Source organism: Mauremys mutica, chromosome 14 (genome assembly GCF_020497125.1).
Source record: "Mauremys mutica isolate MM-2020 ecotype Southern chromosome 14, ASM2049712v1, whole genome shotgun sequence".
In the NCBI taxonomy this organism is placed as follows: Eukaryota; Metazoa; Chordata; order Testudines; family Geoemydidae; genus Mauremys; species Mauremys mutica.
In genome coordinates this window covers 29,580,855-29,606,605 of record NC_059085.1, presented here as the reverse complement: position 1 = coordinate 29,606,605, position 25,751 = coordinate 29,580,855, and the positions used below count along the sequence as shown (strand labels likewise).

General features: G+C 44.7%; 1 protein-coding gene across 6 annotated transcripts in view; it reads right to left on the bottom strand.

The window, feature by feature from the left end:
• Positions 1 to 1,125: 1,125 nt before the first annotated feature.
• TK2 (thymidine kinase 2) overlaps positions 1,126 to 25,751 on the bottom strand; it is a 32,580-nt gene continuing 7,954 nt past the window's right edge. For all 6 annotated transcript variants that reach the window (XM_044987476.1, XM_044987475.1, XM_044987471.1 and 3 more), the window contains 7 exons: positions 21,458 to 21,511; positions 18,596 to 18,685; positions 15,600 to 15,673; positions 6,456 to 6,544; positions 5,937 to 6,016; positions 4,091 to 4,171; positions 1,126 to 3,642 (listed from right to left, as the gene is read on the bottom strand). In XM_044987476.1, coding sequence (XP_044843411.1) covers positions 3,544 to 3,642; positions 4,091 to 4,171; positions 5,937 to 6,016; positions 6,456 to 6,544; positions 15,600 to 15,673; positions 18,596 to 18,685; positions 21,458 to 21,508 — 564 coding nt within the window. In that variant the 5' untranslated portion in view covers positions 21,509 to 21,511 and the 3' untranslated portion in view covers positions 1,126 to 3,543. The remainder of the gene's footprint in view (positions 3,643 to 4,090; positions 4,172 to 5,936; positions 6,017 to 6,455; positions 6,545 to 15,599; positions 15,674 to 18,595; positions 18,686 to 21,457; positions 21,512 to 25,751) is intronic.

Here is a 25,751-nt window from a genome sequence, read left to right as displayed (position 1 = left end):
TGGCTTGCCACGTGTAAACGGGTCGACTCACCCCTGTGGTGCCTCCTGCTGGTTGCTCTGCAAATTTAGCTCAGTCCAGCCCTGGAGCACCCTCTGCAGGCTGGTGATCCACCTGTTCGTAGGCCCCCGTGTCCCTCCCTGGACCTGGTGCCCTTCTACATGGGGCACTGCCCCCTTGCAGCAACCCCTTTCTCTCTGGGTCTCCCTTTCTCTCTCAGGAAACCCCCACCCTCTATCCCCACCTTGCCTCAGTATTGGCTACTGCCAGTCATTGTCTAGCCCCCCACTCTGGGGCAGACTGCAGTATCAGCCTATTCATCACAGGCAAAGTTGGGTTTGGACCTGCTGCCTTGGCCTACCCCTAGGTTGCCCTCTGCAACCCCCAGTACCTATTGGCCTACTGCTAGGCCGCAGCCTGGGGCTTTCTAGGCTGGAGCTCCCCGGCTCCTCAGCCTTCCCCAGCCCTGCTGCACTCAAGTATCTAGTCTCAAGCTCCTAAGCAGCCAGGCCCATCTCTCTCTATAGCCAGAGAGAGACTGTCTGGCTTCTGGCTTCCCTGCCTTCTTATAAGGCCCGGTTGCTCTGTTTGGGGCATGGCCCCCAGCTGCAGCCACTTCCCTGATCAGCTCAGCCTTGAGAGCCACTGCTCTCAAGCCCTGTCAGGCCACTTTTTAAACCCCTTCCAGCAGGAGCAGGGTCCACCCTGCTACATAGGGATTTAGGAGAGTTTCTGATACTGTCTGATAGAGAGATTTACACTTCCAGTGCCCAACTGAGTCAGTTTTTATAACACACAAAAAAGTAGCTTCTAAAATACACTACTCTGATTGCCAATGTTCAGAGAAAAAAATGTGACAGAGTAACCACCAACAATTTGAGCAAATAACCGAAACAATGCCATTCTGCTGAAACATTTTAATTTACACAGTGAATTTGGAATCAAGACTGAAAGGAGTAAAAACTTCCCTGCTCACTAAAGGGTTTCTATTAAGGAAAAATATATATAATTAATTGAGCATTTAAAACATATGGGACAATCTCCAAGGAGTTGGCTGTTTTTGGTCTCTCTTAGGGTATGCCCAGCTTGTGTGTTTTCAAGAAACATTCAAATACGATTATTTTTTCCTCTGCATTTAAAATCTTTATATACTTAAGCAGTTAGAAATGTTGGATCTTATTGTTCAGCTAGAGTACTAAAGCTTTAGAACAGAACCACTGAACCTAGGCACTGCATTCACATGCTTTAGAAAATTAATTTAGTGTTGCAATCAGAAACTTTTTCTGCACAACTACCAGCATTAGACTGTATAAACAGAGAACAAAAATCTTGTTTGATGTGAAGAACAAGAACAAGAAGGAGAAGAAGAAGAGATTATCAGGGTGTGATGGGGTGTTCTCCTCACCCTCACCTGACAAGGTTAAGGTAGTTAGAGAGGGAGGGAAGGAAGGAAATGCAGAGAGAAAGTGGAAACCCCAGGGGATCCAGGCCCAGAAGGAAGGAAGGGTTTATCCAGAAGGGTGGTGCAGTGAAAGCCTGAGAGAGATAATGTAGGAAAAGGCGCCAAGAAACAGCAGCAAGATTTAAGATGGTACAGACCTTAGCATCTGAGTAGAGGCTCTCTGAGTTAGAACCCGGAGCAGAGGGTGGGCCTGGGTTCCTCTACCAGCCACTGGGGAAGTGGCACCATCTGGGTAGTGATGGAGAAGACTGCTGGAGACAGTTTTCTATGGAATGACTTTGATGCCCCAGAAATGGGAAAATACATAGTGACCTGACTGGAGGAACAAGCCATGAAAGGAGAGTACCTGGGTCAGAGAGAGAGAGAGAGAAGGGAGAGAGAGAGACAGCAGGGCATGCAAACAAGCATGTGTCGGACCTGGAAAGAACTAATCTCCATAGCAGCAAGGAGAAGGTGCCCTAGTAGTGAGTGGACCCCATGACACAGGGCCTCCTCTCTTAGCAGCAGTCCAATTCAAGTAGAAACTGAATAAATTAAGGACTACAATGAAACTATAAATTAACTACACATGACTACAATGAAAACTAAAGATACACTTTTGTGTAGTATTCTTAACCAAATGACGTACACAACGGAATTCTGTATCTGAAAGTTACTATCCTCTGTTTCTAACACATCATAGACATTGATTACTGCATATTTACATTTACGAAAACATCTTAGCTGAGCTAAACACTGAGTTAGTTTTAAGATTTTTACAGTTATGACATGTCCAGTGAAGTAAATTTGCTTTTTTTTGCTATGTTGTTTTAAGCAGAGGTGTTTCTGGAAGCATTTTTAATTTTGCTGGCACCAGTTCAAACAACCCAAACTTTTATAGAATAAACAAAGAATCATCCCTTCCAATTTAAAGAGAAAATAAAGTGCAAGTTGTCTTAAGACCGCTCCGTTGAAAGTGCCAACATGAGGACAGCACTCGAGAAGGTAAATAATAAGTGATCTAGAAAAACACCACAGAGCAGTTTAAGAATTAAAGTGAGAATTTAACTTTCACTAGATGTTCTCTGCTCTCTTCTTGATGTCTGCAGCCAGGAGAAGCTGGGATCAAGATGACCCTATGTACCGCCCTGTCACATGTTCTTAAATTTACACATGAGGCAAACATCTACTAGAACATAAAAAGTTTAACCTATCAAATAATCAGTATCAGAATTACTACTCAATTTCAATGCATAATAAGAAAAATTCTGTCACATGATAGAAAAAGTTTTAGGGACAGATTTTCAAAAGAGATTTTCATTTGGAGTCAGAATTTCACTGAGAGCGGCTAGATACTGAACTCTTCTGAAAATCTGGGCCAGAGAGCTTTAGACCCCAAATTCTTATAAAGCCTGGGTAACTTTATGTACCTGAGTTGTCCCATTGAATTCAATAGAACTATTCTGATGCATAAGTATTTGCAGGTTTGGGGTTTGATTCTGATCTCATTTAAATCAGAAATGACTCCAGTAAAGCCAATGAAGTTACATTGGTGCAAGTGAGATTAGAATCAGGTCCATAATTAAGAAGTGAACTGTTTAGTTTTCCTATTTTAAGTGCAATTAATGATATTTTGTGAAAATGGTGGTTGAGTATAGTTATTTCATTGCTTTTCCATTGAAAATTGTTACAAAATTAGATTGAATTTGCTCACTTACTGACTACATAAGCTTGACTTATTCACAGCCTTCTAATTACATGAAAGGACATATATGGGGCTATTTGAAGTGAATGAAAGCTCATTATCACAAGAAAATGCAATATCAGAAAGGTATTTATACAATGCAGAAGTGAAGTAGGGAAACGAGATACAGCAGCTTCCTGTCAGAGGTAGTCTGAGATCAGTGAAGCTGCACTGGAACTTAAAAGTGCAAGAAGCTGAAGGTAAATATGGCCTGTTTATGGCCTTTTCCTAGCTAAAGTCATTGACCCTTTACAAGACAAAATCTCAATCAAGAGACCAAATCATAAAAAGTGTTGGGAATGTTGATCAGAATTCCCCTGATGGAAATGTTTTTTAAAGCATGACCATAAAACTGGATTTCTACAGACAGTGTTGTATATTGTACGGGGTTAATATTCGGTCCCGATTTTCTTCATACTTTTCTATCATTTTCTGCATGTCATTGTCAGCCTGAATCACCTAGGAAACAAGAAAATGAAAATTAGAACAAGAGGCCCTATAAAATCTGTATATTCTTTCCAAAAATAATTAATTTTGCTAGCATTTGAAAAGCTAGGACTTACTACCACTAAGTCCTAAAATGAACTACCTAGGCACTTGGTCAATTTGTTTTCAGTGCAGGGGTTGGGACAGGTTTTTACAAGCAATGGTTCAGATTCTGTAAACACTTACAGACAAGCATAATGCTTACTACTGTAAATAGCCCCTTGGGTGATGAAGTAAGAGTCATTTGCAAGATCAAACTCTAATGCTGTATCCTATTGAGAATCAGTTCACTTCTTGAAATTTTTCTTTTCCAAATCATATTAGAAAAATAGATTTTGCCTTTACAATTAAAGTGACATTTGAGAATTGAAATTTTCTCTGTGCGCGCTTACCTGGTTACAATTGACAAATATATACTTACAAGCACTGGAGAAGGAACTTTAAACAGCGTTTGTTTAATAAGCCACTCCTCATAGAGCTGATGGATAGCTTCTAAATATTCCTATAAAAAGCCATTCAAAACAAATGTTTACAGAGGTGAAACACACACTGCGGTTTCTGTACTTATATTTTTTAAAGTAAACCAAATCAGCTAAGAGGTCAATGACTACAACCAACTGTGTATAAATATTTGATACTAAAATCCAGGTTTGACATGGTTTGACAAATAAGGTAGGTCTTTGTTATGCACTGCATTGACACTACAGAATGCAGTGCATCAGAAACTTTCACCCAACATTTAATTTGACTGAAGTCAGAGACTTTAAGGCCAAAAGGGACCATTGTGATCATCCAGTCTGACATCCTGTCTAGCACAGCCCAGAGAGCTTCCCCAAAATAATTCCCATGAAGGATTTATTTTATTCCCCTAGCTCCAGTCTACCATCCGAGCTCCACTAGCACCATCATTCCCATGAGATGCCATTGCAGCTTCATGGCGAATCCACACAGACTGATCAAGTGGAATCTTTTAATTTCTTCCTACTGACAATGGCCACAATTTATCACTGGTGTTAGGATTTAACCTACGCTGGATCTAATCTACTGAGTCAATGGGACTGGAGAGCTCTCAACACCGTGCAGGATCAAAATCTTTGTTTTAATTCCCATGGGAGGAGTCTGACTTAAACCTTACACAGAGATGAATAGACAGAAGAGGAAAGGACAAAAGGGAAAACTGAAATGAACACTGACTTCAGAGCTGCTTTTTATGTGGATACGTTTTTTTCTACATTCCCAGTTGATTTTCTTCAACTTCCACTCACGTCCTTTAAAAGCATTTTTGCTTGTCAGCAGCTATTAGATTTTCATGAAAAGGACTTAACCTTTTCCATTCACTACAGGTTTTTTCCTCAGTAACAGAGAAAGACACTGCAAAGTGCAACACATGATGTCTCTTCAAAGCCACTGTAGTAAAATAATAGCTAGGGCTTATTCACCTTGGGGACATTTCACATGGCTCAGGATTTAGCTCTTGGCTTTTATCTCACCATACATGTTCAACCTACCCAACTGCTCTTACTAAATCACCTTACAACAGAGGCACTTTAATAATAGGCAGCACATTCCTTCTATTACCCCATTTATTTCTGGCTTAGGGATTCATTTAAAAAGACCTGTTTGAGGCAGGGCCTTCACATAAACTATTGTTTAGGAGATGCAGTAATCTAATTGTACAACTTACTTTTATTAGGTTCCTGTATCACTGCGTGCTTGATTTTTCAAACAGTGCCTTCTTTTGGGGCACAGGCAAACACCTGGAAGGGCATTTTTCAAGCCCAAACACCTCTGCATACAGCTGATGACGTTTGCACATATAAATTCTATAGCCCACATGCACAGGGGCTCATACCCAAGAAGTGCATGAGGAAAAGGAGAGCAGGCAGACACCCTTTGAAAATTTTGGTGGTGAATTTCCTTTTCTTCCCCATGTTCACTGAATTGTATTGTACTGTCCTACCAGAACTGCAAACATGGAGAACTTGGGGTAGTCACTGTCCAAAATTTTTTGATTTTTAAATAAATAAGGATTCACTTGTCTCTACTAGCTATAAAGCTATAATGAACCCTACACGCTCTTCCTAAGAAGTTGCACCCATCAGTGGAAACATTGTGGCATGACCCTGACTTTTATTAACTGACTACAGTACAAGATTTTATATTTAGACGGAGAGGAGCTACAGATTAAAAGCTATGAAGATATGAACACGTGATGCCATGAAAGGTATCTTGAGCCTCTGCTTAACTATGATGGAAGATTTCCTTACCATAGCAATGATCTTTTCCTCTTCTCTACATCTATTCTTTAATCTCTCATAACAAGTTTCAGGAGAAGTCTGTAGATAAACTGCCATTAACAAAACATTGGAATAGTTATTTTCACGGGGTCAGGTTAGAAAGCAATGTAAAGCAGAAATCTTCTCCACAACCAACAGAAAAGCAATCTGTGGTAGGCATTTCTGACATGGATATCAGCCATAAATGTCCACAGTGGCTCCACTGCTGGCCAATCAGACACCAGTGGATTTTTTCTCGGAGGAAGGTAGCCACCTCCAAACATCGTGGATATATATATAGGTGAAGTACGGCAATGTAACAACATCACCAAATGTTCTAAAGGCATCACTGCTGTTTAACGTGTACACTAGAAAGTATTTCTTACGTCACAGAAATTTAGGGCACAGGAAATAGAAATAGGAAAACATTTTTTCTCCTTTTTCATAATACAATACATAAAAAATACTCAATTTAAACAGGGACCAGTGTCAAAGAAGAACATGTTTTACCTATCAAATCAACTGAAACATCAGTGTTCTTCGTGATCCATTCAAACCATTCAGTTAGCACTATGTAATCCACTTCTGGCATTCTCCCACTGCAACAATCAATAAGAAAATGATTTTTTATTACCTCTTACTACAAAATCATACAGCGTACAAGAGGGCCTGATTCTGATCTCTCAAATGATTTGCACCAGTATATCTTTGACCTCACTAGAACTACTCCCGATTTACACCAGCATAAGTGAACTCAAGACCCATAATGCCTCTAGTCACACAGAAATATCGTTCATGGGTCAGACATCTGAAAAATGTTTAAAAATGAAATACTGGCTAATATAACCCTCAGTTTTAACAGTTTTTGTAACACAAATTAGTATTTTATGCTATTCAACAAAAACACAGTTACTTGGTGAACTAAGTAGGAAAATGTTACAATATCAATATCTATACCGTAGATACAGTAAATTAGCATCAATTATATTTCTAACATTTTTCACAGTAGGACTGTTATGAATGTATTTAAACTGTTGCATGCCATGCTGCCATGAATGGTTGATTGACTGACACAGAATTGTCAGGGGTGGAGACAATTGGCTGATTGCTCATCAATGATGGTGCCCCAATGACCAATGTGGTTATGGGAGTGATGATGATGACCCCAAAATGATCATCTTGATAAGAACAACCAGTAAAATATTAAACATGTAAATGAGTACAAAAAGTACTGATGTGTAGAACTCCTAGCAGACCTATGACCATTTGCAGCTTTCAGATGAGTTTAAAAGAGACAGATGTCTCGGCCATTCTTTTGGCAACATGTCTGGGTCGTTACCAGAGTGGAGACAGCAGCATATAAAGATATTTGCAATATCTATATTGGAGTTAAGAAAGAAAAAGAGCAAAAGCTTGCAGAAATTATACTACCCCCATTCCTTGTCTGCCATCCAAATTAACAGCTTGCCTCCACAGTTTGGAGAAAGACAAAGGGAAGGGTAACAATTCATTGTGAACAAACAACTGTTGTTTTTCAAATACCTGTAACTAGCAAATGTTTTTCTGTGTCACCATCCATAATGATTTCATATTTTAACTGCACACGCCAAGGGAAAAACAAACAAACCAAGGTTGATTCTGTCACTTTTTTTCCCCAAGACATATGAGAAAAGGAGGAGTGGCAAGGCTGGATAGAAATGGAAATACAAGACGAAAACAACAACAAAACCCAGAATTAAATATATACTGCAATTGGGAGCCAATCCTGAAAACCTCTCATGCGCAGGCAGTCCTTGCTTATGCGAGCAGTGCCATTGAAATCAATGGGAATATTTTGCATGAGCATCTGGAACAGGCTCATGGAAAATAAAGGTCATGTGTAAGAATCAAAGCAGAAGCTCCTCTATCTCAACTGAAATCTTGCTGACGAGGACATGACTTTTCCAAAGTAAAAGTTCTCATTGCCAAGGTTATATAGGAATGGGAGCAACTTCCTAACCCAACTATTAATTTGATTTCAAATGGAAAAATGAACTTAATTATGTTTTAGTCATAAAAATCATACCCATTCAAATGCACGTCTAAAATTGCTAAAAAACAAATACGTGCTTCTATTTCAATACTAAATATAGAGTTGTAATAATGATAAGAATACAGAAACATTTGCATTTCTGTGGCGACTTTCATCATAGAATCTCATGGCAAACGCAAATGAATGGAGTCTTGCAACATCCCTGTAAATATTCTTCAGTTTTTCACTGACAGAAGTGCTGAAGCACCGAGAGTTAAAGTGACTTTGAAAGCCTACACATGGAGTCAATGGCACCGCTGGGAACAGCACCCGGAATTTTTTCGCTCCCAGTCCCTTGCTCTAACAATGAGAAAAGGAAGGAAGCATGTTTAGATTAGAGATCTGGACCTCTGCTTGCTCCATGGCTTTGAGTCAGGGACTCATACTATACCCTGTTTCTATAAGCAAAGTCTAACCTCTGTTCTTATACAGAATGCCTATCCACCTCTGAGCAGCCTGGGTCTTTATTTCAAAAGATTCAAGGTCCCCTTTTTTAAGAACAAAAATGCACTTTTCTTGTAATTGATAGCAAACTCCTTAAATAAATACCCCCTTGCACTGATACTAAGCTATGACCCCTCTTCTGCCATCCAGTTTCTTATATTTGGTAAACAATCTTTGCTGGAAAGGTTAGTTGAATAGCTTGGACCTGGACCTCTCAATAAAATTCCAGCAGCCTGAACCTGAAGATGTCACTCCAGTTGGACTGGTTTTTTGGATGCTCATTACAGATTCTGTTGATACACCATTGGCAACCACTGTTGGATTCTCTTTGTGGCTCTTGGCCGGTTTACTTAAGACAGCTGATTTATGACTTGCCTAGGGATAAGGATCTTTAAGCCTATCTGAACTGAATATGAGAATCCCCCAGGGAGTAGCTAAAGGCGGAAGAAATTGTTCCTTTGGCTCTCACTTGAAAAATGAGGTATACTTCTTTATGAAGACTATTAGTTAAGTAAATGGTTACACTCCAGAGCATTTAAGATGGAGCTTTACAAATTCCAAAAGTTCAATGATTTTCTTTAATCTCACTAACTCTCATACAGAGGTTGAAACGACCCCCATTAACTGAAACTACAGCATAACTCATCAATGCAGATAAAGAACAAGGGCCAACTTGCAATCACGTACCCCACACTGCCATTATTGAAAAGCAATTTGTTTTATACCTTTGGGCAACCAATGAAAGTAGCCCCACTGCTAACAACACACAGCTCAAGCTCTCCATTAAACGATCTAGAATTGCGCTAAAAGCTTCCACAGCAAGGACTTCATTCTAGCAAGTACAATAATGTATGTATCTCAGTGCAACACTCAGGTCATGACTCTCAGAGCTAATCAATACAGAACAACTCTCAGAACTCTCTCTTCCAGGATATCTAGTGCAGGGGTTGGCAACCTTTCAGAAGTGGTGTGCCGAGTCTTCATTTATTCACTCTAATTTAAGGTTTTGCGTGCCAATAATACAATTTAACGTTTTTAGAAGGTCTCTTTCTATGCCTATAATATATAACTAAACTATTGTCGTATGTAAAGTAAATAAGGTTTTTAAAATGTTTAAGAAGCTTCATTTAAAATTAAATTAAAATGCAGAGCCCCCTGGACCAGTGGCAAGGCAGTGTGAGTGCCACTGAAAATCAGCTCACGTGCCGCCTTTGTGGGGGCAAAGGGAGCAGCTGCCCCGGGGCCAGCGATTTAAAAGGGCCTGGGGCTCCGGACGCTGCTACCGCAGCCCCAAGCCCTTTAAATCACCACGGGACCTCCAGGCGGTGCAGACCACGTGGCCTGCAAGGGCTGGCTGGGGGATGCTGACTCCTAGCCCTGCCCCTTCCACCCTGGGCCCCGCCCCTTCCAGGGACCAGAGCCACCCCCGCCCCATACCGATAAGTGTCCTGAGTTACTTTCACCCCTGTGTAGTAGTAATAATGTTTTTATTAGATTACAGATTTTAATTTATATTCTTGCAAAGCACCATTAACAGATAGGGACATTGTGAATACATATGTAATCCTAGATAATTATACATGTATATATAGATATCTTAAGATATTTCAGCATGGCCCACGGTCCGTTAACACACAGTCATGATGGCTTCACTCCCGACATCCACGTGTCTGTACTGTACTTCAATATCACACCCGTACACCAGGTTCACCTGTGCAAGAACAGTCTCTCTTCACACGCATGCTCACATATCACATGCCACTAAACTCTCAGCATTATGAAGTGACAGTCCTTGGGCTACCCAGGCCTGCGAGCCACCTTGTTACCCCTGTCTCCAGTGAGAGGGAGTCTTCCCTCTGGTAGCTGGGTGACAGCTCACAGGCACCATCAGCCCTTCAGCCACTCAAGCACTGCTCCCTGGGCTTATGCCAGCCCTAACTTCTCCTTGCAGGTTAACAACAGCTCCACCGCAATCCGAGTCCCTCTGAATTGTTCTCCTGTGACATCCAGTCCCTGACACTGGCTATTTGCACAATTTCCAGATCCTCTGCACACAAAGGTGCACTGGACCCTAGCTTACTGGTTCTTCCTTAAACCACCACCCCTATTACCCACACAACACTTATGATAAAACAAAAGGAGGTTTATTTAAGGAAGAATAAAGATTTAACTAGAACCATGAGTGTGGTGGAAACAAGTGATTACAGTACAAAATAAAATCATGGACCGTGAACCTTGGCCTATACTTATCAATAGTTACCTTTCCTATCTAATAAAGTAGATTTCCCACCCCACCAAGTTCAGTCTATTGCAGAGCTAGCTGGTTTCTCATTAACCTGGATCCAAAACATTCATGAAAGCACCCACCTCCGCCAGGGGTTCTCCTCGTTCAATGCATCCAGACTGTCTTTCCTACACTCTGTGATTCTGAATACAGTGTTTTGTTTCCATACACAGCCAGGGTGAAACTCTGTCTGGTGTAAAGTTCCTTTTTCACCTCTGAGAGGTTTGGATTGTTTGATTGCCTAGGGAGGTTGTGGAATCTCCATCACTGAAGATTTTTAAGAGCAGGTTAGACAAACACCTGTCAGGAATGGTCTAGATCGGGGTGGGCAAGCTTTTTGGCCCGAGGGCCACATCTGGATGGGGATATTGTATGCAGGACCATGAATGTTGGGCTGGGGCAGGGGGTTCGGGGTGCAGGAGGGACTGTGGAGTGTGAGAGTGCAGGAAGGGGCTCAGGGCAAGGGGTTGGGGTGCAGGAGGGGTGCGGCAGGGGGCTCAAGGCAGGGGGTTAGGGGGCTCAGGGCAGGGGATTGGGGTGTGGGGTGCAGGAGGGGTTCAGGGTGCAGGCTCCGGCCCAGTGCCGCTTACCTCGAGCAGCTCCAGGGTGGTAGCTCCAGGATCCCTGCCTCCCCTGGCACAGCGCCGCTCCCAGAAGTGGCCGGCATGTCCAGCAGTGGCTCCTGGGGGTGGGGTGGGGCAGGCCACTCCACCGCGCACTGCCCTTACCTGCGGGTACCACCCCCGAAGCTCCCATTGGCCCTGGTTCCCTGTTCCCAGCCAATGGGAGTTATGGGGGGCGGTGTCTGCAGGCGAGGGCAGCGCACAGAGCCCCCTGCCCCGCCCCCCACCCGAGGGGCTGCACGGACATGGTGCCAGCTGCTTTTGGGAGTGGCGTGGGGCCAGGGAAGGCAGGGACCCTGCCTTAGCCCCATTGCGCCACGGGGTTGGCAATCCCACGGGCCGGTTGAAAGCCCCGCTGGGCCAGATCTGGCCCGTAGTTTGCCCTGACCTGGCCTAGATAACACTTAGTCCTGCCATGAGTGCAGGGGACTGGACTAGATGACCTCTCGAGGTCCCTTCCAGTCCTATGATTCTATGGTGCTGCTGATGGTTTTGCATGGATAGTTTTGGGAGGAAGCAAGGCTGGTCAATTGAGATTTTCATCACCTTGCCAGCTGATTAGGGGTTGCTTGAATGAGCCATCACTGAGGCCCATCATCTCTTGGTGTATAATTTCTACTCCAGGTCCATAAAGCATACTTTCAGTATAAACACACTGGTTTTTAAATATTACCTGTGCATACATCTCGCAATGATTATGAGTCTTGACAAGTTATGAGCTTTCTGCAGACACCTCACATGATATCCCTTTTGGATAAATGCCTTGCAAAGTATGTGTTCGGTGTAAGGAGTTTGTCAGGTCTGAGGTGAGAGTGGTTTATTAAGACAGAGACCTCCTGGCAAAGTCCCCTGTTGTCACACATGTAAATGGAGAATATCCATAGAATTAATATTCCCCATGTCTCAGAATCATAACAGTAGCAATACCTATTTAGTGTGGGGAAGATTTTCAAGGTAATGATGGCAGTTAGGTGTCTAACTTCCACTGATGCCTCTGAAAATCTCCTCTTATCAAGACCCAGCATAAGAAATATGATTGCCATGCAAACTTGGTAAGTAATATATCTATGCCAGGTCAATGCATAGCTTTATTTTCTTGATATTTGTAGGGAAGAAACTATTTTGTGGTAGCAATTTCAGTGCAACTACTGCACATCTCAGATAGTTTAAAATCATCAGGGCTTTGGTTTCATGCCTCAGGCTTATCCCCCTCTGAAGTGTTTTATAATCCTCCCTCAGTGAGGGGGGAGGGACTAAATGACCTCTTAAGGCCAGCCCTATAATTGTATGATTCTACAAGAAGCCAGAAATACACATCTTGGTGCATCTTAGAGTTGAAGACTAGTTACACTGGCTATGTAATACAAAAATTTCTTTAGTCAATCACATATGCACTAAGTAATAAGATTGCCTGTGGTTACAACATGTCCCATTTTAGGAGATCCAAAGTAGGTCCTAAACTACAAATAACGTCATCTATTAACTGTCAAACCACATCTATTAATTATAAAAGACCAATCACTTTTTGTCCCTCTGCCTCACCTGTCATGTCTCCTTTTCCATATTCTATGAGTTCATTTCCCAAACACCTAAATATCCATTCACAGACTCTGACTCTTGTTTGTTTAATTTGCAACCAATTTTACAGTTTGTTGTAATGAGACACAAAGTAAATACCTGGTCCCCAACACTAAAAAAATATACAAAAACAGAAATGCCAAAAGCCATAGCTGCCTGTAGAAAATATGTTACAAAGTCAAGAAATAAAAGTCATTGCACATTATACTTAGCCTTTTAGCAGTAGGCAAGATTTTCAATCCTTATGACACAGGCATTTGGTCCAATATGAAAAAAGCAAATCAATAGCTTAAAAGAAAGAAAAGGAACTGTATAGTCTTCTGAATACAGACTATGATAAACAGTGACTCTTACTATTTTCCACTGTTTTTACATGCCTTACATCTTAGCTTATCACTTATGTAAACATTCAAAGTAACTCAGTAACAAACACAATGTAGCATGGATGCCATCTTGTGGATCTACAGGCAAGCAGCTGTTTTCCCCACAGATTTGGGCAAGATACATTTTTCCTATAACCAGTCTGAGGTTTCATAAACTATAACCCATTACAGATTGTTTCAAATATATTAAAAAGCCAGCATAGAATCATAGAATTGGAAGGGACCTCAAGAGGTCATCTAGTCCAGTCCCCTGCACTCAAGGAAGGACTAAGTATTATCTAGACCAGGGGTGGGCAAATTTTTTGGCCTGAGGGCCACATCAGGGTTGCAAAACTGTATGGCAGGCCGGGTAGGGAAGGCTGTGCCTCCCCAAACAGCCTGGCCCTTGCCCCCTATCCGACCCTCCCACTTCCCACCCCCTGATTGTCCCCCTCAGAACTCCCAACCCATCCAACGCCCCCTGCTCCTTGTCCCTGACCACCCCCTCCCGGGACTCCCGTCCCTAACCGCTCCTCCAGGACCCCACCCTCTATTTAACCCCCCCTGCTCTCTGTCCCCTGACTGCCCCAACCCCTATCCACACCCCCGCCCCCTGACAGGCCCCCGGGACTCCCACGCCTACCCAACCCCCCCGTTCCCTGTCCCCTGACCGCCCCGCCAGAACCTCTGCCCCATCCAACCGCCCCCTGCTCCCTGTCCCCTAACCCCCCTCTTCAGACCCTGGCCAAATCTCATTTGTGTATTTAATGTACATTGTATCTACTTAATTTCCCAGTTCCAATTACCTATAGTTTTATTCTTCGTGTCCTGTCCTAAATTGTAGTGCAGAGGTCAGCAACCTGTCAGAAGTGGTGTGCTGAGTCTTCATTTATTCACTTTAACTTAAGGTTTAGCGTGCCGGTAATACATTTTAACGTTTTTAGAAGGTCTCTCTCTGTAAGTCTATAATATATAACTAAACTATTGTTGTACATACAGTAAACAAGGTTTTCAAAATGTTTAAGAAGCTTAATTTAAAATTAAATTAAAATGCTGATCTTACACTGCTGGCCCACTCAGCCCGCTGCTGGCCTGGGGTTCCGTTCACCTAGCTTGGCAGCAGGCTGAGTGGAGCCTGCGGGACCCCAATTGGCAAGGGGCTGGCAGCTGGGACCCCAGACCAGCAGTGGGCTGAGCGGGGCCAGCGGCCAGGACCCCAGACCAGAGATGCAGGAGCTCCTGTTTGGTGCTCAGGGTGGGGGTGGGGATTGGGGGGGTGCAAGAGTCAAAGCATGGCGTGTGGGGGTATGTGGGGGGGGTGCAGAAGTCGGAATGGGGGCTGGAGGTGAGTGAGGGGGTGCAGGAGTCAGGGTATGGGATGGCTGGGTATGTGTGGGGGGTGCAGGAGTCAGGGCTGGGGTTGTGGGGGGTGCAGAGGTCAGGGCAGAGGGCTGGGTGTGTGTGTGAGGGGTGCAGGGGTCAGGGCAAAGGGCTGGGTGTGGGGGGGTTCAGGGGTCAGGGCAGAGGGCTGGGTGTGTGTGTGAGGGGTGCAGGGGTCAGGGCAGAGGGCTGGTGTGGGGGGTTCAGGGGTCAGGGCAGAGGGCTGGGGTGCTCAGCTTGTGGGGGTGCTCCCAGCCCCCTGCCATGAGCGGCTCATGGGAGGGGCCTGGAGGGGATACACCCAATTCCACCCCTTTCCCCAGGGCCCCGTTCATCCCCACCTCTTCTCTGCCTCCTCCCCAGAGCAGCGAGCACGCTGCGGCTCCGCTCCCCCTCCCCCTCCCCCTCCCCCTCGCAAGGGCGATCAGCCGATCGGTGCAGGGAAAGAGAGGAGGCGCTGCAGGAAGGCAGCGCGCTGGGGGAAGAAACGGGGGAGAGGGGAGCTTGGCTGCCAGCAGGACCAAACTTCTGCCTCCTGCCCCTGCCGAGTGGGGCCGGGACCCCGGCAGGCGGCAGGTAGCAGCGTGCCATTAAAAATTGGCTTGCGTGCCATTTTTGGCACGCGTGCCGCAGGTTGCCGACCCCTGTTGTAGTGTATCTTTCTGAATACTACTACACAGATATTTTGTTTCAGCCAAGAGAAGATTGGATTGAATGTGTATGTGTGTGTTTGTCTGTGTGTGTATATATGGCAGCACTGACTAAGTAAGCAACCACTAGCTCTCTAATACACTGCTGCAGGTTTTATGGATTACTGAAATGCAAATCATCATAGAAAACTAAGATGATCAGTTTATTTAAAACGCTCTACAGTTAAAACAAGAAGCTAAAGTAGTAAACCATGTACTGTACCTTCGATATAAGTTTTCTACAAAAATGTGTTTTGCACTGTGAATTGACCTCTCCATCATTCTTAGCGGGGAAATCTACAAGATAAAAACAACAGCCATTCACTAGTTTTACATTTTCCAATGTTCTTAGTTTCTTTCACCCCCTAATGCTGCATAGCATGTCTTTTTACCTCCATTTTTTAATTAATCTTCATGCTCACTACATTATTAAACTCCTACTAAACTATGCTAATTGTAACAGACTAATTGTTTGGACAGAGAGAAAAAATTACTCTGACTCAGGAAACATTTCTGTCAGGTTTCAGAGCGGTAGCCATGTTAGTGTGTATCAGCAAAAAGAACGAGGAGTACATGTGGCACCTAAGAGACTAACAAATTTATTTGGGCATAAGCTTTCATGGGCTAAAACCCACATTATGTATATAAACCTGGGATTCCAGAACCAGGAGTTTCCTGACACACTAGACTTATGGAAGATGTATGAAGGATAACTGCAGGAGCACCAAACCCACCAATACCAAGAAGTTAGTCACTAGATACTTGACTAGAAATAAACTGCAGTCCATTAGAATGTGCAGAGCAATGGGAACTGTCACTGCCTGAAGTGGTGCCCTCCTCAGATATGTTACTGAGCTTATTACATAGGGCACTGATCAGAGACACTATAGAAAGAAAACAGGATTTTAGAATTGTCTCAAGTGTGCTACTCCTCCTTTACAGAGGCCAAAGCAGTCACTGTAATTGGCAGAGTATCTCAGCTTCATCTGATCTACCACCCAAATGGGCTTCAATTTTGGTGAATGATGATATCCTGCCACTGTTTAAGCTTTTCTCCCTGGTCTCTAAAGAATCATGTGGTGCTAGAGGAGTTCCTTCCAATCAGCTATTCTGCACAGAGTTAATGGTCACACAGTCACAATTGCTACTGCAAGGTTGACACAGGAACTGGCAGCAGAGTACAGATTAGAATGCAGGGGAATTCTTGGGAGCTTTTAATGAGCTCTTAAGAGACACTGGGACTTAAACATTTTGCAAATCAAACAAAAGAACTCTCTGCACTTTCAAACACATCCAAACCTTTTGGTTTTTTTCCACAGCTGTGCTAGGAAATACAAAGGAACTGAAAAGGCCTTCTGGGTACTGAGCACCCCCAGTTGTCTGCTACTCAATATGCTCCTTTGCATGGCAGCTCTGTCATCTCACAACTTTCACAGAAGTGATGGTGCATGGAGCACTTTTCAAGGTGCTTTGCAAGACAGAGCTCTGGAAGGCTTCCTGCCTCTTTAGCCTCCTCTATATCTACAGGGAAGATGGAGAGAGAGAGAAAAGTTCCATCCACCCTGAAGCTGTACAACACATGGGACTCTTCTGTGGGTGTGAGAGCCTGAGCAGTGCTATAGGGCATGGGGCACAGAGGGGAGAAGTGGAAGGCATTTTGCCCAGGGTACACAGAAACAGACTGAAGAAACACCTGAGGATGGGGAGGGAACATGCTCAGAAGTGGAAATCACACCCTCTAAATGGGTGAAGCATGCACTCTCCCAGTGCTCATTGTTAACTGGTGCAGAGGAGATTGGGATGTGGATTTCACCCCACCCGGCCATGCTCCCTGTGGAGTGCCTCTGGCCACACTAACCCACCTCCCTCACACTCATTTAGCACAAGACCAATGTGCTGGCTGCCTCCTTCATTAATGCACAAGATGAAGAAAGGTCTCCCTGTGACCTCTCTTCCCTGTGTATCTGTGCAAAAGCAGCCACAATCTGAGATGTTCTGTTACTGCTTTAATCCAGACTAGGGACATGGCCATTATAAAAGGCTACTGTCTGCTCATTTTAGGAGACTAGTGTCTCGGCATCTTTTCATTGAAGCTATCAATCATATCCCATTTCCTTCTTTACATGCCAGCCAGGATACAGGTATAATTTGTATTTGTGTTTTCATCCAAGAAGAACCCAGCATTATGGTGCAATTGTCTCATAACGCACACTGAATAGAAAGTTAACAGGATTTGTCCAAATCTTCAAGAGTGCAGAGAAGTGAGAACTGGGCATACTTCAAAACTGGAACTTGTAAAATGTCACTTTTCTGAGAAAGGAGAAACTATTTCCAGAAAGCCCCAAGCCACAGCCTTATAGAACTATTTTGTCAAATTACTATTAATCATTTTCATTGGACCATAACCTTACATGGGACTTTACAAAGAAAGACCCCTGCCCAAAGCAAAGTCAGACAATATGATACAATAGCAAACAGTTCAGGTATAAGAGTAACTGGAGATGCTATCAAGTGGAAGGAAACAATAATTGAAGACTCCAAGGCAACAACAAAGGAGTTTCAAGGGGGGATGAGAAAGGGAAAAGGGAGGATCCAGCCCAAAGAGTGCACATAGGAGAGGACTGGGAATAATGTGAGAAGGGAGCAGAAGGAAAACAGATGAGGAGAAAGAAGTGTAGACAATCCAAAAGGAAGAGGTAGATAATCTTTGCGGAAGTATTTTGAATGAGTTAGAGTGAGAAGAGGTGAGAAGCAGGAAGCTGCATTTGTGTTTAGAGTCACATGGATCAGCAGGGGTTATTCTGAGTGACACCAGCCAATGTGTGATTTTGAATATTCACATTTAAGATTACCATATGTGAACCCAGAGTTTGAGGTTCCTACAATTCACATACCCCAAAAAATAAATAAAAAGGCAAAGATAACAGTCAAGCTGAGAGATGACCAATGCATGGGCCACCATTTAACAGTAAGCAATACTGGATATGGGAATGAAACACATGTAAATATAGGAGGTAGATGTCCCAGACCCCACTGAGCATTGACTTGAGTATATCAGTGCTGTCTTTTCACATGGAAATTCCTACTAGCTTCAGGAACACAGAATGAAAGTCAACCAATGGTCTTATCTTCTGGACGCAGGGTTATCAAATTATTTTGATCGATAAACGCACCTTAATAGCTCTGCTTCAGATTAAAAGAAAAAAATCTTTAAATTACCATTGGCCTGGTATGCTGATCCAACATGGTAAGCTGTATGTATGTCTGCAACGTTATCCCCCACCGTGATGAATCTTGATACATTAAGCCCTGGTGTTGGGGATGGGGGAAGAAGAGTAAGAGAAATAAAACCACTTTGACTATACCAATTAGTAACAAATAAAGCTAAGCTATATATTTTATACCTGCTCAGAGTTACCAAAATAATGGCATTAAGGTAGCAGACACCAGCATTATTACTCCTGGGGACATTCTGCGCCAAAACATTAGAAGTTCTGCACATAGTATTTTAAAATTCTGCAAATTTTATTTGTCAAAATAACACTACATAATCACACCAGTTTCAATTATTTTGGAAATTTATTTCAAAATACCTGTCAGCAAGTATGTATGCCAGGGGACCAGATACCAACAACCCCTCCCCCACAAAGCATAGGCACCAACTTCTCCTGGTGCTGGTGGGTGCTCGACCTCCCACCCCCAGCCCTGACCCCGCCCCGACTCCACCCCTGCCCCACCCCCATTCCAACCCCTTCCCCAAAGTCCCTGCCCCTATTGGACTCCTTCCCCAAATCCCTGCCCCTTCCCCATCTCCTCCCCGAGCGTGTCGCGATCCTGATCCTCCCTCCCCTCTTGCTCCCACAACTTGTTACGCCATGAAATAGCTGTCTTGCAGCGGCAAGCACTGGGAGGAGAAGCGGGGATGTGGCATGCTCAGGGGAGGAGGCGGAGGGCAGGGGAGGGGAGCTGGGGCAGGGAGGTGGGGCAGGGAGCACCCACCAATTTTTCTCAGTGGGTGCTCCAACCCCAGAGCACCCACGGAGTCGGCGCCTATGCCGCAGAGCCCAGCTGTGGCCCCCCCAGCCAATACACACGAACCCCCTTGCCCTCGGGCCCAGCCACCGAGCCCCCTCTTGGCCATATAGCCGTACCCCCCTCCCCCTCTCCAGAGCCTACCTGTGGCCCCCCCAGCCCAGACACCTGCCTCCCTCTTCTCCCAGAGCCCAGGGATCCAGAGGGAGAAACAGCCTGATGCTCGGTCCCAGGCTTGTATAGAGTTTCCTGCGCACCACCCTCTCCTTCCATACTGGGAACTTCAGCAGCCAGGAGCTCTCTAACTCCTTCCCCGCCCCCTGGCAATGTCTTATATGTGCATGCTGGGCTCTGTTGGGTCCAGCGATCCCTAGTGGTGGCCAACAGCACTGCAGCCCATTTCTGTGGGGGAAAGGAAATTCTGCGTGCACAATGTTAATTTCTACAAAACTCTGCATTGCGCAGTGGCACAGAATTTCCCCAGGAGTAAAGAATGAAATGGCTCATCTGCATTGGCAGAGCATGTGTTGAATTATAGCCCTAATCATAAGAGACCCTGAGCACTCAGAACTCTCACTAAACTCAGTGGGAGTTACAGGCACTCAGCACCTCTCTGAATGAATACCTATGTGTAGTGCATTTAACTCACGAGAGCTCACAGCCAGAAGTCTCCTCTATGAGGCAGATGCAAATTACACAATGTCTAAAAAAATGAATCTGCTTCTGTGTTTGTGTGAGCAGGGCTGGAGCTCCCAGGACAGCGAATGACACTACAGAGGGAGTAGCTGGATGTGTCCACAGTATCCACTGTGACTCTGAGAAGAGAGGTCCTTTCCACAGCACATTATGGGATTTTTCCCCCTGTGGCTCCGCAAAGAATTTCTCTAATCTCCAAGACTCCCACCCCGCTTCAATTCTTTACACCAGTAAATATCAGCCTGTACCATAAACCTAAAGTATAACACTTTATAGTGGATCAAGCAAATATCAGGGTTTAAAGTGATCTGAATTGCCTGCGGACACAGACTTGGCCTCTCCCCCCACCTCAAAGAGAGCTGTGAGGCAGGTGGTCTACTGGTGAAGATGTTGGTGACACAACAAGGCATGAAGCAGTGCATCCCCCTGCTACACTGCCAATGGAAAAACAGAAAGCAGAGCATCAGTAACCTCCACCCAAGGGAATTTGCTTTCCTCAGGACACACTGCTACTAGTAATGGAGCCAAAATGCATACTGTGAGTACAAAAGTGCAGGTATTTTGAACAGGTTGTATGTGCAATTTAGGCTGGAAGTGAAATTTATTCATTTACTTTTATTTCTGACACACACACACACCCCGCTCTGGGTAATAATGCTATTTATCAATCAGAGGGTGGAGTCTCTGACGGTGCTGGATCACTGCATTAAAAGTGTTTGATTCTGTGAGGTGAGGATGACAGTGCACTCTCACCATAATCAATGAAGGCACTCAACATCTTGCAGGACACTTTCTCAGCAGTCACATAACACTCCCTGACTGCCAAATCTAACTCCTTTCATCTTACTACACACTCTACCTGTATTGTATTGTTTAGTATTAAAAAACACTTTCCTGCCTGCTTTGAGCATTTGAAAGTGCTGTCCTAGCCTTAGTTTATTTATGAACTAAAGAACTCACTGCCAGGCAGTAACAGACCCATTGTGTCTCTGAGATCACTTTAAGACTGCAATCTGCTCCATGCAGACAGACCTTTACGCCTGCACAGAGCTCACTGATTTCAAAATGTGGCTCACTGTCGGTGCAGTGGCCATCAGCATGGAGCTGCTTGCAAGATCGGAGCCCAAGTCCTTCTTAGGGCTACTTTTTGCACACAATAGGTTTAATGCCCATTCCTCAATAAGAGAAAAAAAAATAATCACCATCATGATATTAATTTTCAGTTACATAAGATTGTGACCATATCCTTGCTAGGGACTTCAATGCCTCTATACCTTCACACAGGACTTTGAGAACATCAGGGTCCATGTTTTTAACAGAACATAAATCACAGGGTTAGTTCCTGCCACTTACCAGAAGATTGTGACCACGTACATTCCTCCACTTAGGCACAGGTTCCGTCATAACCTTAATTAAAAAATGACATTCATTCCATATGGCCCAAAGCAATTTCAATTTTTTTATTTTATTTATCTGAATGTATCAACATAAGACCATTTTTATAAATGTCTGTACTGGAGGATCTATCCCTTTTTTTAAAAAGAACTGATTTAATGAAATACACAATTTAATATTTAAGAGCTATTATACAAATGAAAAAGATGCATTTAATTACAAAATGTCCCGGTTGGTAGTTTTATTATCATTATTATTATTATTTTTAATCAGCCCACCAAAAAGCAATGGCTGACTGATACCCGTAGAAGGCTGTCATTTATCAGTAACAGTGTAAAGAGAGAAGAACTGACAGCCGAATGTAGAGGGTATTTCATGCGAAAGAGCTGCTCACAAATTAAATTCCCATAGGACAAAACAGAATGACAAAGGAATAAAAGCTGAAGATCAATATGCCATTATACATAACTCTCATTTTATTTCTGTAGATCAAAAAGAAATGCAGTTAGAACTTTAATAATAATCAAAATTAGACAGAAAAAGAAGGTCTAGTCTGCCCTAAGTAGCTAAAACCACAAGCATCTCCAGGGGGTCTCCATGTGGGCATGAGGATCCACCAAACTACATGATCAGGGCATAAAGGACTTTTAAGATCTTAGTGTGAGTCTGAGATTAGCTATCTAAACTACATGCATTTACTTTTTAAATTTTTGCACTGTATACATATTTTAAAAAAAACAACAACATTTTGGGCTACTGGCTATTTATTCAACTCAATTCATCCCTCTTAATACTAAAAAAACAGGAGTACTAGTGGCACCTTAGAGACTAACAAATTTATTTCAGCATGAGCTTTCGTGAGCTACAGCTCACTTCTTCGGATGCATAGAATGGAACACACAGACAGGAGATATTTATACATACAGAGAACATGAAAAGGTGGAAGTATGCATACCAACAGGAAGCGAAGAAGTGAGCTGTAGCTCACGAAAGCTCATGCTGAAATAAATTTGTTAGTCTCTAAGGTGCCACTAGTACTCCTGTTCTTTTTGCGAATACAGACTAACACGGCTGCTACTCTGAAACCTGTCTTAATACTAAGTATCCCTATGAAGAATCCTAGATTTTTGTATTAATATTCTTCTTAGCAGACCTATCAACACCTTTAAGATTTTATGTACACATAAATAAATGCTTCCTGAAGTTTATTCTGAATTTGTTTTGGTTAAAGCAATTACAATATTAACAAGAGGTTTGTCTTTTCCTCATCCAAAAGCATTTTGCCAATGGAATGTGGGATCAACTCTCATGTCTGACAAACTTCCAAAAAGGAATTATACAAATGTATTTTTCCCAACAAACCAGCATATCTTTACCTGAATTATTTTAGTTTAATTACGTGAATTGTCTCTGACTTTGCTTATTATGAGATCCATTTAAGATTTTTAAAAACGCAGTGAATAAAAATGGTAGCTCTATTGGTTATGGTTAGTTTATTGAGGGACAAAATTTGATCTACAGAATATACTATGTTCCATTGTTGAATATTTTTGAATTGTATATATTTTATATCTGCCACTCAACAACTAAGAATTTTCCCAATATATATATTGCTTCTTCCACTGACTCTGTAGCAGCAGTTTACAATATTCCAAGAAACTAATACTAACTCAGACCTCAATTATGGAAACACTCAAATATATATTTAATCAAGTAGGCAGCCCCAGCCTATTTTACATGAGCAAAGCTATGAGTGTGCGATTGTAGGATCGAGGCAACAATTAACCCGAGCACAAATGTAGTAAAAAATACAATCCATCACACTGGCTTCCATTCCATTAACTAAAAACAAAGACAATTATTGGTTGCCAAATGAAAAAGGGCAACATCAAGAAAGAAAAAAGACGGTTACTCACCGTAGTAACTGTTGTTCTTCGAGATGTGTTGCTCCTATCCATTCCAGTCAGGTGTGTGCGCGCCGCGCGTGCACGGCTCTTCGGAACATTTTTACCCTAGCAACTCTGGCGGGCCGGCTGGCGCCCCCTGGAGTGGCGCCGCTATGGCGCCTGTTATATACCCCAGCCGGCCCGTCCGCTCCTCAGTTCCTTCTTGCCGGCTACTCCGACAGTGGGGAAGGAGGGCGGGTCTGGAATGGATAGGAGCAACACATCTCGAAGAACAACAGTTACTACGGTGAGTAACCGTCTTTTCTTCTTCGAGTGATTGCTCCTATGCATTCCAGTCAGGTGATTCCCAAGCCTTACCTAAGCGGTGGGGTCGGAGTGAGACGTGGCGGAGTGTAATACTGCGGAGCCGAAGGCTGCATCGTCTCTTGATTGCTGCACCAACACGTAGTGGGAGGCGAAGGTGTGGACAGAAGACCAGGTAGCCGCTCTACAGATGTCCTGGATGGGGACATGGGCCAGGAAGGCGGCCGACGAGGTGTGCGCTCTCGTCGAGTGAGCAGTGAGGCGGCATGGTGGCACGCGAGCAAGCTCGTAGCACGTCCGAATACATGCCGTAACCCATGAGGAAATTCGCTGCGAGGAGACCGGCTCGCCCTTCATGCGGTCGGCGACTGCTATAAACAGCTGGGTCGAACGTCGGAAGGGCTTCGTCCGCTCGATGTAAAAGGCAAGCGCCCTGCGGACATCCAGGGTGTGAAGCTGTTGCTCACGAGGTGAGGCATGCGGCTTCGGGAAGAAGACCGGGAGGAAGATCTCCTGGTTGAGGTGGAAGGCCAACACCACCTTAGGGAGGAAGGCCGGGTGTGGTCGAAGCTGCACCTTGTCTCCGTGGAAGACGGTGTATGGTGGACCAACCGTCAGAGCACGGAGCTCAGAGACTCGTCTCGCTGATGTAATTGCGACGAGGAAGGCTGTCTTCCAGGAGAGGTAGAGCAGAGAGCACGTGGCTAGAGGCTCGAAGGGCGGTCCCATAAGCTTGGCCAGAACGAGGTTCAAATCCCAGGTCGGGGCAGGACGCCGCACCGGCGGGTACAAGTGGTCCAGGCCTTTAAGGAAGCGGGAAACCATCTGGTTGGAGAAGACGGACCGACCTCCCATAGATGGACGAAAGGCGGACACTGCTGCCAGGTGTACTCTCAAGGAGGAGACCGCAAGACCTTGCTCCTTAAGGTACCAGAGGTAGTCCAGGATGGTAGGGACAGGGACTACGAAGGGATTGAGGCCTCGTTGGTCACACCAGAGCGCGAATCACTTCCATTTCGCAAGGTAGGTGGAGCGAGTGGAAGGCTTTCTACTCTCTAGCAGGACTTGCTGTACCGCCGCCGAACAGTCCCTCTCCGCGTGGGTCAACCATGCAGGTACCAAGCTGTAAGATGGAGGGACCGCAGGTTCGGATGGTGGAGTCTGCCGAAGTCCTGCGTGATGAGGTCCGGCCATAACGGAAGGGGGATGGGATCCCGAACGGAGAGCTCGAGCAGCAGGGTGTACCAGTGCTGCCTCGGCCAGGCCGGAGCTACGAGTATGACGTGTCCCTCCGAAGCTTCTGTAGCACTCGGTGCACGAGCGGGAACGGAGGGAAGGCGTAGAAGAGGTGATCCTTCCAGGAGTAAAGGAAGGCATCTGACAGGAAGCCTGGCGAGTGACCTCGGAACGAGCAAAACAAGTGGCACTTCCTGTTCTCTTTGGAGGCAAATAGATCTATTTGGGGAAACCCCCACCTCTGGAAGATTGTATGCACGACATCTGGACGGAGGGACCACTCGTGGGAGAGGAACGACCTGCTGAGATGGTCGGCCAGCGTGTTCTGCACTCCCAGAAGAAAGGATGCTTCCAGGTGAATCGAGTGGGTCACGCAGAAGTCCCACAGGAGCAGCGCTTCCTTGCAGAGGAGGGAGGAGCGGGCTCCGCCCTGCTTGTTCACGTAGAACATCGCTGTCGTGTTGTCCGTGAACACTGTCACGCAGCTGCCTTGCAGGCGGGTGCGGAAGGTGTGACACGCCAAACGGATCGCTCGCAGCTCGCGGATGTTGATGTGCAGAGCGAGCTCTTGGGGTGACCAAAGATCTTGGGTGTGAGCCCCGCAGCCGAGCGCTGAGGCATCCGTGGTCAGAGTGGCGGATGGGCGAGGAGGGTGAAACGGGACTCCCGCACACACGACGCCTGGGTCTAGCCACCAGCTGAGGGACTCGAGGGTTGGCTTGGTGACCGTGACCACCATGTCGACAGGGTCTCGATGCGGGCGGTACACCGACGCTAGCCAGGACTGGAACGGGCGAAGGTGGAGC